Source organism: Leptosomus discolor, chromosome 2 (genome assembly GCF_034619465.1).
Source record: "Leptosomus discolor isolate bLepDis1 chromosome 2, bLepDis1.hap2, whole genome shotgun sequence".
Taxonomy (NCBI): Eukaryota; Metazoa; Chordata; class Aves; order Leptosomiformes; family Leptosomidae; genus Leptosomus; species Leptosomus discolor.
In genome coordinates this window covers 107,644,112-107,655,799 of record NC_141392.1, presented here as the reverse complement: position 1 = coordinate 107,655,799, position 11,688 = coordinate 107,644,112, and the positions used below count along the sequence as shown (strand labels likewise).

The window sequence follows — 11,688 nt, the reverse complement described above, 5'->3', positions numbered from 1 at the left end:
TGTTCAGTCTCACATGAATTGTGACAGAATGAGGAAACTGGGCAGGTATTAGTTAATAGATGAGTGAGGCTTTTTTGTTTGTTCTCACCGTAAAGCTCATCTAGGGGTATGGAAGTGCACTGATTTGATTTTCCCCTCTGCTGCTTTTGTATATATGCACACAATTATCCATCTGTTTATTTTAGAAGTTTGGTTTGAAGGAAAAAACCCCCACATCGTCCCTGATCAGATCTTTAGTTGAGGCAGGAAAGTGTGACAGTGTACTGAAAGGTGGCATCCGATAATCTGCCTGTCCTGCATCTCTAGTTAAACATGTAGTTCCTGTTTACTGGGTGGAAATCTGTATTTTTTGAGGTAGCACCTTTGGGGGGGAGGGGAAAAGTGTAGGTAATGGTGGGCAAGTCATAACATCAGTGTAATAGAGAATTTAAGCAACTGTTACTACCCGAACCTAATAGGTAGGTTATAATAGGCAATCTAATAGGAAAGAGCCTTATGTTAATTTGATACCAACGTTTATCATTCTTACTCTGGAAATTCGGGACAAAAGAAAGCTGAGAGGAAAGTAACAAGATTAAGGCTGGTTAAAGGATGGAAAGCAAATAATACTTCTCAACAGAACTTCAGAGGGGCTTGAGGACCCACAGAGGGTGTTGGCTCTTCCAAGTAATTCTTTTCAGGGAACTGAAACGTTCAGAGGGTGTTGTCATTTAGCAGCCATGGCTGGGGAGAGGCTCTGACCTGGCTGGATTTGTCTGTGTTTCTAAAGATGTGGTCAGTACCAGCACTGGACCTGCTGACCTGTAATGTTATAGGACTTGCAATTAAATTTTATCCAGAATCAATGACCAGTACTGCTTACACATGAATGCTATACATTACAGAGATCTGGTAACACCTCTAAGAATCTGAGAAACAGTGGTTTAGACAAGACATTTTGGTAAGTATAAAACTGCCCTTTTGGGGGAGCAAAAAAAAAACCACCAAAACAACAAACAAACAAAACACCACCCCAAAGGTTTAAAGAGGGATTGTTTCTTTTTCAGTTGTTTCTCCACCCTTATATTGTGTTTAGCTGTCTGTTGGTTCATTCACCGTATAGAACCACATAAGAGTCACAGAACGTGGAGCGGGAGGGGACCGCTGCAGTGTGTCTCATCCACCTCAGCTGAAGCAGGTCACCCACAGCAGGTTGCTCCCAGTGTGAGTATCTCCATGGAAGGAGACAACGCAGGCCTTCTGGGCAGCATGTCTTGCTACTCTTCCTTCCTGGTTGTTTGGATTTGGGGTTTTTTCCCCCCTAATTTATTTTTTTGTTTCTCCGCATTGTGGAGTTGCAGTGCAGGTCTCCGAGGTAAATTCGGTCGGAGCGTCACCGGCAGGGCAGAGAAGATGTAAGCACAGTTGCTGCTGAAGGCAGGGGGGACGTGCGCTGTGCCCAGTGGATACCCGGAGGGCTGGTGCGGGCGAGGAGCCCCTGCCCGAGCGGGTCTCGTTCGGGGAGGCCTCTCGCCGCCTGTGCCCTTGTGCCTGAAGCGATACGCTACAGCCACGGCGGTGCGTGCCCCGCGGTGCGCCCTCTTGGGCGCGTTTCGAGTTGCAAATCCTGCCCCCTTAAGGCTCTCCCCGTAGGCCGGCAGTGCGGGGCCGCTCCCGCTCCCTGCCCCGGCCCTTCCAGCCCCGCCGGGGCGGGCCGTACCCGCCCAGCCCGGCCTGGCCCAGCGCGGAGCCCGGCGGCGGCGGGATGGTGGAGGCCTGGTACATGGACGAGTCCTCGGAGGACCAGCGGGAGCCCCACCGCCTGCAGCCCAACCGCCCCGTCAGCCTGGAGCAGCTGCGGCGCCTCGGCGTCGTCTACCGCCAAGTCCGTGTGTGCGCGGGGGGGGCAGGGCGGGGGGGGGGGGCGGCCGGCGGAGCGGCAGGCCTCGCCGCTCGGCGGCGTCTCGGGCCTGCCGAGACGGGGTGGGCCCTGTGGGGGCGGCGGGCAGCCCCGCGGCGCTCCTCGGCCGCGGAGCGTGGCCGCCGGCGCTGGTGGGCCCGGAGAAGGCGGCGGCGGCGGCAGGAGGGGCGCAGCTCGGTCTGCCCGCAGCTCGGTCTGCCCGCAGCTCGGTCTGCCCGCAGCTCGGTCTGCCCGCAGCTCGGTCTGCCCGCAGCTCGGTCTGCCCGCAGCTCGGTCTGCCCGCGCTGGCACACCGTGTGCACCCACGGCGGTGGCCTGGGTACCCCTGGAGCCGCCGGCCCCTACACCGGCACTCCTGGCTTCTCGGGTTTTCCACGTTAGCGTCCTGAATCGCGTCTCGAGCGATTGTGTCTGAATGCTTTTTTTCCCCCTATTTTGTAGTTGGATGCTGATAACTATGAGACTGATCCATGTCTGAAAGAGATTCGGAGAGCAGAAAATTATTCTTGGATGGATATAATAACCATACATAAAGACAAGCTTCCAAATTATGAGGAGAAGGTACGAGAGTCTTTGCTTTCCGTGAGGATTTGCGTGCTGAAGCCTACCGCCAGAGTGTGCAGCCGGCACCTTAGCACCTGCACACCCTGTGCAGGGCATGGAGATGAGGTTTCCAGGTGTAAAATACATCATCTGCTGAAGTCCTTAACATAAAAAAAAAAAAAAAAAAAAAAAAAAGCAGTATTGATATTATTTTTAAAGTAGCAGAGGCCTTTTGCTTCTGGAGATTGCCTTCAAAGGTTTTAAGGTTAGTTTCCACCAGTGTGTCATTTTGAAACTGAGATTCCTACCAGCAGCGCCCTGTCAATGCTGACCTGTCCTCAGAGCGCCTCTCCGGGATGAAGGCAGGTGGTTGCCAGCTGGGCACGGGTTTTGAAGGTTGAAACATCCTAATGGCTGCTTGCAAAATACATCTTTTCAAAGTGGATGTTAACCTCGTGGAATCGGAGGGCTTCATTTCCTTTACAAGAACGCTTTTTTACCTTGGGAAGCTGGTACCTTGGCTGTTTCCTAATAGCTGAATGTTAGTGGTGCCAGGCTCTCAGATGAGCCTCCTAGAAGGAGCTTTCTGCTCCTTGCCTCTGAGTGTTGGTGTGCTGCTCTGACCTGAGGACAGCAGCCCAGTGGCATTTCCATATTTTAATTAAATTTCCATTTTACAGTTGTGGGGGATTGGCCCTGGCTGGATGGCAGGTGCCCACTAAAGCAGCTCTATCACTCACCTCTTCAACTGGACAGGGGAGAGAAAATATAATGAAAGTCTCATGGGTCGAGATAAGGACGAGAAGAGATCACTCACCAATTACCATCACAGGCAAAACAGACTCAAGTTGGGGAAAATTAATTTAATTTATTACCAATCAAATGAGAGTAGGATAATGGGAAAATAAAAACTAAATCTTAAATCACCTTCCCCCCACCCCTCCCTTCTTCCCAGGCTGAACCTTCACTCCTGATTTTCTTGTATCTGCTTGCCCCAAGTGGTGCAGGGGGACGGGGAATGGGGGTTGCAGTCAGTTCATCACAGGTTGTCTCTGCTGCTCCTTCCTCCTTGGAGGGAGGACTCCTCACACTCTTCCCCTGCTGTGGGTCTCTTCCATGGCAGACAGTCCTCCATGAACTTCTCCAACATGATTCTTTGCCACGGGCTGCAGTTCTTCATGAACTGTTCCAGCGTGGGTCCTTTCCTTCATGAACAGACTGCTCCATGGCGTCCTCCATGGGATGCAGGTGGATCTCTGCTCCACCATTAACCTCCATGGGCTGCAGGGGGACACAGGTTGCAGAGAAATCTCTGCTCCAGTGCCTGGAGCACCTCCTCCCCCTCCTTCTCCACTGACCTTGGTGTCTGCAGGGCTGTTTCTCACGTATTCTCACTCCTCCTCCTGACTGCTGCTCTGCTGCTGCTTTTTTCCTCTTCATAAATGTGTTACCACAGAGGTGCTACCACTGTCACTGATGGGCTCGGCCTTGGCCAGCGGTGGTTCTGTCTTGGAGCTGACTGGCATTGGTTCTGATGGACACAGGGGAAACTTCTAGCAGCTTCTCACAGAAGCCACCCCTGCAGCCCCCCCCCCCCCCGGTACCGAAACCTTGCCACGCAAACCTAGTACACCAGTTTGTTTTAAACCTGTTGTGTTACACTGGTTTTAAATGGATGAGAAGGTGAATTAGGTCGTTACTCGGGTTGCCTGAGTGGGCTCTACTGGACACAAAGACGGGCCGTTATTGACAGGGCAGGTGGACTTCTACTCACCTTGCCGTGCTGGATCAGCACTGGCTCGGGCACGCCTGCAGCGGTGTGGCTAAAGAGCATCCAGAGCGGGGGATGGTACCTGGCGCTGCGCTGCTCTCTGTGCACTAACCCGCCCAGGTCTCTGTTAGTTGAACTGTAAAGGGTGTTTTGTTCTGTGCTGTGAAATGTACAAAGGAGTCACCATTCCGGAAAAAACGAGAATGTTGCTGCTGCTGCCTGGGAGGAGAGAGCCTGGAGCCGGGGCTCACTGTGTGGGGGCAGGCGTGACGTGCTGTTTGCATCAGATTGCTGTCAATGGGCCGTGTTTGGCAGTGACTGCATTTTCACGTACAGCTGTAGTAGCCTGTGGGAATAATTCAGCCCTACACCAGTGTGAAAGAGGGGGGATGTTATGCAGCTCTTATTTTTTGCATGTCAGGGAAAAAAAGGCACAAAATGATCAAACTGAACAACTGCGAGGACAACAGAAATCCTGCAGTGGGAAGTTTTACCTGCCTCCCTTTCAGATGGGTGTAAGCATTATTGTTATTCAGGGCCTGGTTCTGTGCAGCTATAGCTGCTGTTTCTTGTTAGAGAAATTCCTGTGTTCCAAAGGAAATGTAGCAGCCTGCTTAGAAGTGTCCTGAGTTGGGGGCCTGGCTGGATTTGCCACTTTAACCACGTTGGTCTCATCTGTTACTTAAACCGCTGTGCAGTTAGCCTTTGAAAGCCTTTGTCTGCTTTGCCACATGTTTCTACCAGATTTCTTTGCAGTTTTTCTGTGTTCAGTAGTTTTAAGAGATACTTGCTATTCCTAGATAAAAACATTTTATGAAGAACACTTACACCTAGACGATGAAATTCGCTATGTCTTGGATGGATCTGGCTATTTTGATGTTCGAGACAAGGATGATAAATGGATCCGGATTTCCATGGAGAAAGGAGACATGATAACCCTCCCTGCTGGCATATATCACCGCTTTACACTGGATGAGAACGTATGTTGTTATAGATTACTGTAAATTTTGATGACAAATCCATGTGAGTATATATCACATTAGTAACTACATGCCCTGAGACTTGCAGTTTGTTAGCAAAACATATTAAATATGAAGTAGGAATATGAAAAATACTAAATAATTCACAGCATCTGAACCTTTCATCTCCAGGTCACAAATCCAGCTTCCTCTCGTCAGCTGTAACTGCAAGTCATTGCCATGTGATAGCCGTAGCATATTTTACCGACAGCTGCGTGAGGGCCCAGCCCTGCGGCTGCCCCTCCCGCGGCTGCCCCTGCTGTCAGCTGAGATGGAGCTGGTGTAGCTGGATCCTTCCCTGTTGCCTTGTTGTGTGTCTTTGTGGGGACAGACAGAGCACATCTGTGCCCAGCAGTGGCGTTTTTCACGAGTGCTAAATTCACCTTCAGGGAAAGAAGGATTTAAGGGTCCAGAGCCACTACTTGCAGCTAGCGTGTGCTAGGCTGGATGCTGGCTTCACCGAAGGTGACCTGCTTTCGGAGGGTATTTTTGGCAATGGGACTGTGAGATTGGCACACGTAGTCCTGATCTGTGCGTCTGTCCTTGTGGGCCCTTATAAATTTGTTGTAACCTCAGCATTACCCCTGGAAAACGGGGAAATGTGTGCTGCCTCCCGGGTGGCAAAATTCTGTCTCTGGCATAATCCTGAGAATGGTATCGCTTTAAATCAGCTCTCCAGATAGCAGTTAGCACGTATGTGAAAAAGGGAGATTCTACTTTGGTGAAACCCCAACTTTTCACGTCTGCATTTTGAGATCCTCAGTGAATCAGCTGCGATTGCTAGTTTAAGCCTTTTTCTTTATGTAGACAAAATATCGGGGGTTACGGGTTGAATCCACAAGAAGTCTTAAATGTTTGTCCACTTCAGGAATTCTAGTTCAAAAGTGCCATCTTCAAAGTAAGTTCTTTAGGTGCCTCTAGACCCTTGCATTTTGCAGCTAAGTTCTTTAGGTACCTAACTCGATTCTTGACACTGCTGAGCACCTGGGTGCAAGATAAGCACTTAGCAGTGTTTACAAAATAGGTAGGGTCTAAGTCTGTAGCGTGGTGGACAGAAGAGGAGAGTTCCCTGTAACTCAGTGGCTGGAGCACTGCTGCAGGATGTAAAATCCCATTTTCTGCTGCCATAGCTGTACCTTGCACCTGGCATACTTCTGGTTAGCTGGTGGCAGGGGCTCTTGCTTTTCCTGTTGGAATCTGGAGACAAAAAACTTCCCGCAGCATTATTTTTTGGCCAGTTTATGCTCTATTGAGCTTTTATGGCTCTCACTTTGAAACTTCTGGTCTTCCTCAAAAGCACTGTGTAGCCATCTTGGGTATTCTGATTGCTGTTGTTTAACTAAGAAAGTAGAATTTAGATGCTGCATTGCTCAGTATTGTGGATCCAGTGCAAAAGATTTGCGTAAGACCAGATTTTTTTGGTTTCTTTGAAATGGGGAGAAGTACTGTCTCTGCCTGAGCTGGAGGCACTGGTTGTAACACAATATATTACTGCAAAGGTGCAAAATCTGCTGCAGGAGCTGGGAGCAGGAACAGCAGCGTAGTGGTGTAATTTTCTGGAACACATGAAGCTTTCAGTCCATCCTGAAATGGTTTCAAAAATTTCTGCGGAAGCGCAAATGAAGCATTAAGGTCCCGTGGAAATAGCTCTTAAATTACTTGTCACTTCTTGTTCTTTGACAGAACTACGTGAAGGCAATGAGGCTATTCGTTGGAGAACCCGTCTGGACAGCATACAACAGGCCGGCTGATGATTATCCTGCTCGGAAACAGTATATGAAGTTTTTGGCTGAAGAAGCACAGTAATGGTGCCCGAGACCTGACAGGTGGAACAGCCTGAAGCCCTGTCAGAATAAATGTGACCAGTAGCTTTTCACTGATTAGACTTCTTCTATTTACATATACAATTGGAATCACAGAATCATAGAAAAATTCAGGTTGAATGGTCATTTGGAGGTCATCTAGTCCAACCCCCTCAAAGTACCAGGTCGACTTTAAAGCTCAAGCAAGTTGCTCAAGATGTTGAGGTTTGGAAACCTCCGGTGGTGGAAGTTCCACAGCCTCTCTGGGCGCCCATCCCAGCACGTAGCTGCTCTCATGGGCAAGCATTTGTTCTTCACAGCCAGCTCCCTGGTCACAGCTTGCAATTGTCCCTTGCCCTTTCGTTGAATGCCTGGGAAGAGTCTGGCTCTGTCTTCTCCATGGTCCCTTCTCCAGTGGGAAGCTGTAGCTAGGTCTCTTCTCGGCCTTCTCTTCTCCAGGCTAGACAAATCAGTGTCCTAGCTGGGCTCTCCTCTGTTAAGGAGGATGTTCAACGCATTTTGCCCTTGTTTGGACTAATGAGGAATGTCACTTGTAACCCCCTGACAGTTAGACTTGAACCACTGTTTTGAGCCTGGTGGTTCGGATATTTTTCGCTCACCTTGTAGTTCGTATCCTCAGTCGGGCTGCGAGGCTGCTGCGGGACACGCCGCTGAACGCCTTGCTGCGGTCGAGGTGAATGACAGCTGCTGTTTCCCCTCCACCACAGGGCCAGTCGTTGCCTCTTGGATGGCAGAATGTGCCCTTGGTAAATTGGTGCCGACTGCTTGCTCCCCATCACCTGGTGGTTCATGGGCCTGGAATGGCTTCCATAAGGGCTTATTCTTGGTTTTCCTGGGGACTGAAGTGAGGCTGACCAGCCTGTAGCTCCCCAGATCTTTCTTGCCTTTTTGAAGGTGGCAGGATCATTTGCCTTTTTCTGGTCAAAAAGGTTTTCCTGATCTCTGTGACCTTTCAAAGATGCCAGCAGCCTTGCAGTGACATTAGCTAGTTGCATTTACGGTCGCTCAGGAATCCATTTTCTAACCTTTTTTTTCCTTGATATTTCTGGCAGGTAGAATTGGGAGAGGTGGGCTACATTAATATTCATTCTGCTCTGAATCCATGCTAATGAACTATGTAGGATTCTGTTTTTAATTAAAGAAAATAAACCCTGCTTCATTCTTGTCTAAAAATGTTCGTAAGATAAATTTGCATAATCGGCATTTTAGTATGCGGCTTCCCAAGATCTGCCCTGGTACATAAAGCTGTGGTTTTCTCTCAGTAAAATGTAGCAATTTGCTCTTCTGGGTTATTAATAAAATTACTTTGACTTGGGTATGTTTTTTTAAATATTTTTTCTTGTGCGGACATTCAGGACACATTGAACAACAGCGTTACTGAAATTGTTAATCAGCTTTTATTCCTTGTGCTGCTAATGGCTTGTTCTGTAACGGGACAAATCATTAGCTGTCTGTCTCCGTTTCTTCAGCTGTGGGATGGAGAAGAGTAGTCTTGGACACAGTTCTCAGTAAATGCCTTGTGGTTATGCAGGACATGTGGCCCCTCAGCAATGGGCACCGAAGCGGTTTGGTGTGGATCTGCTCCGCACAGTGACGCGTGATGTCAGCTGGGCAGATGTGCCGCGCTCCGTGGGGGATGAGGGCGCGGGCTCTGCGCTGACTGCAGCCCCTGTGCTGATGTCGGCCAGCTACAATGCAAGCTCCTGCCTTGCAGTTTCCCAAATAAACAGGACTCCAGAAAGAAGTTGAAATTCGGGCTTAGGTGAATATTCCTAATGTAGTAGACGGTAGATGATTGAACATTGCCACTGCTCTGTGCACACAGCCCGTCAGCAGGCAGCAATCTTTTCCTCACTTTGTAGCAGCACCACTTTTAACCATTTCTAGGTCATTTATTTCTTTTAAGTGTTTGTAAAAATGAAGTTGCTGTTTTGAAGTGAAGTTGTACTGGCTTTTATCATAAAAATGGGAAATAGTGAATAAAATGTGTTTCCTGCCTTAGGGTCTTGGGTTGCAATCTGGATGAGAGGCAGGGACACAGCTGACCCTCCATTCAGCTAGTGGGGGCCCACTCTGTGGGAGGGGGTGCAGGGACGACCCATGCTCACAAAACGCAAGCCCGCCCAGCGCTCTGTTGGGCCTGTACTCGCTTTTGTGCAGTGGTGCATAAGCCTGGCTGAAAAATCAGCGTTCCTAGCAAATACAAAATGGAGCTGCAGTCAGACACCCATCAGGTAGGCTTGCCAGGCGCCGTGCCGTGTGCCTTAGCGGTTCAGGGATTTGTGTGCTGCTTCTCTGGAAGGAACACTTGAGTGTCCTCTTGAACAGCCCACTGGGGAACCCTGGTCCCAGAACAAACTTCGGGGATTTTTCAAGGTACAGCTATAGGAATACATGACGCTTACTGCCAGCAGCAAGTTTTATTCCTTTGATTTATACGCGACAGAAAATTGTATTTCCGAATGTAAAGTAAAATGACTGCTTTCTCCTGGTGCTGGTATCAGTCCCTGGTATCCCATCTCATTCATCCTCCTTCTGCTTTTGTTTTCTTTTTTTTTCACAGAAGTCAACATGAGCCTGTTCATTCCTCCTATGGGCTTCCCTGTTTTGATCTCTCTCTCTGCGAAAGGAGAAGTGGCAGCAGCAGCGTGGGCTCTCGGGACCCCCCATTTGCAGCACAGCCATCCCACAACAGACTGGGGGAGCGACTGGGAAGAGAGAGCAGGTAACACGCTCTCCCCAGGAGAGATTTACAGTTTGGAGCAGTGATGAGGGATGGACAGTAAAGCGGCTGCCCGCAGCAATTGCTTTCAACAGCTCGCTGATGTAGGGTGTGACCTGGGAAGCAGGACTGAACCACCTTGTTTGGTTGTCTCACTGGAGGAATATTTACACCCGGTACAGCTCCCATCTCCTGGCTGTCAAGAATAACACACGATTGCCCCGCTGAAGATCGTTCATCATTTTCATAGCACTGTGCATTCAGCCGCTGGGAGGTGGCGGGGGCTGTGAGGTCTTACTGTCAACGCTTTTGAGTCCATGCCCTTTAGTGCTATAGGTGTCTTTGAAAGGGTGAGAGCTTTGCTCTCTGAAAGCTGTTTTTGTCAGCCAGGAAAAAAGCAATTTGGGGCTGGTATAAAGATTCCACACCTGTGAAGAGATTACATGGGAGATTACACTGGGAGGAAACAGCTGGGCAGAAAAAACTTTAATATTAATAGAAAACACTCTGGAGAGTGGAGAGGAGGGAGGGAGAACATGCCGTTCCTTCAGATGAAAAACGCAGTTTATTTTCATGGTGATTTTTTGTATGTTTTTTTTTTCTTTTTTTTTTCCCCCCCACATATCTAGAAGTGCAAAGTAAAATCGATTTTTAGTCCAAAAACATGAGTCTATTTTACTGCAGCTAGTGGAAAATCTTGGTGCATTGATGTAGTATGAAAATTTATGTAAGTGGTTCCAGCAACATCACGTTGGCAGCATTAACTCAGACAAGGGGAATATTTCAACTCCTCCAGGATTAGTGTTTAGAAAAAAAAAGGTAGGAGAAATGGTACTGAATTGAGGGGTTTGAAGATAGCTTTTTTGGTACCTATGTATTATTTTCCACTTTAATCCAAACTTCTCCGAAGTGGCACATACCTCAGTTTCTCATGACCAGCTTAAGAGAGCAGTGATCTTGCTTTCTGCGAGCAGGCTCAGAGTGAACTGTTGATGGTCAATGGGCTTTTTGATAAATGAGGTGGGCAACACATGGCTGCAAAACCTGTGATGCTGCCCCTCCCTTGTTATGTCCTCTGGATATCTTAATGCAAAGACATCTCACAGCTGGTTACTAGTTGGTGGGTAACATCCACACCGGGCACTTAGGGGTGCCCTCCAGTGGGTGAAGGGAAGTGCTGATGGTGAGGGGGGTCTTGCCCTGGGCTGCCAAGAGCGGGGGCTGTGCTGTGTCCTGGCGGCTGCAGGAGCCCGCAGCTGCCTGTCCTGGCTGCTGAACTTGACAAGTATAAAATCTTCGTGCACTCAGAGCAGCGGGTCCTACTGACAGAAGAGGCGCTCTCCTGCCTGGCTTCTGACTCTAGGATTTAGCTGGAGCTGGGAACCAGTGGGCAGGGACGGCTGCCTGACAAAGGCCATCAGTTGGCATCAGCTGGCAGACACCAAGGCACATAAAGATGGAGGTGGCAGCCGGGCACTGCTTTGGAGAATATCCCTAGTAGCCAAATAATGGATTTAGATATTTGGCCAGGCAGAGGCTGTGGACCTGAGCTCTGCTATGCTCGAAAGTGACATCATCTGTTTGGGAGTCTTCCCTGTGAAAATGATAGACATTCTCAGGTTCCCTCCCTTCTTCCCAAAATAGGGTCACTGCCAGTTCTCTTCTATTTCCTAAAGCCAAATAAACGGATCAACTCATTGGGGGATGCATTAGTGTTACAATTGAAATATTCCTGGCTGAAAGATCCAGATTTAATTTGATTTGCTGCACTTACTGTGATTTTACAGCTTGACTCTCAAAACGTTTTGTGTGTTTGCAGAAAGGTACTCTGCTATGCCTGCAATTTGGAAATCTTTGGTTTTTTATGCGACTGAGTTACTAGCTCTCATTTCATGTTAACTGTATAAATA

At 48.8% G+C, this 11,688-nt stretch overlaps 1 protein-coding gene across 1 annotated transcript; it reads left to right on the top strand.

Annotated features, from left to right (window-relative positions):
* The first annotated feature begins 1,744 nt into the window (after nucleotides 1–1,744).
* Nucleotides 1,745–8,374, top strand: ADI1 (acireductone dioxygenase 1). Its single transcript, XM_086461553.1, has 4 exons — nucleotides 1,745–1,864; nucleotides 2,342–2,461; nucleotides 5,015–5,194; nucleotides 6,917–8,374. The coding sequence occupies exons 1-4, from the start codon at nucleotides 1,745–1,747 to the stop codon at nucleotides 7,037–7,039; spliced, it is 543 nt and encodes a 180-aa protein (XP_086317679.1). The 3' UTR covers nucleotides 7,040–8,374.
* The last annotated feature ends 3,314 nt before the right edge of the window (nucleotides 8,375–11,688 follow it).

Bases quoted from the DNA above. Each gene is read 5' to 3' on its own strand.
- ADI1 (XM_086461553.1), top strand. From the start codon at position 1,745: ATGGTGGAGGCCTGGTACATGGACGAGTCCTCGGAGGACCAGCGGGAG. The intron at 1,865-2,341 runs GTCCGTGTGTGC...CCTATTTTGTAG, and splicing joins TCGGCGTCGTCTACCGCCAA to TTGGATGCTGATAACTATGA. The intron at 5,195-6,916 runs GTATGTTGTTAT...GTTCTTTGACAG, and splicing joins GCTTTACACTGGATGAGAAC to AACTACGTGAAGGCAATGAG.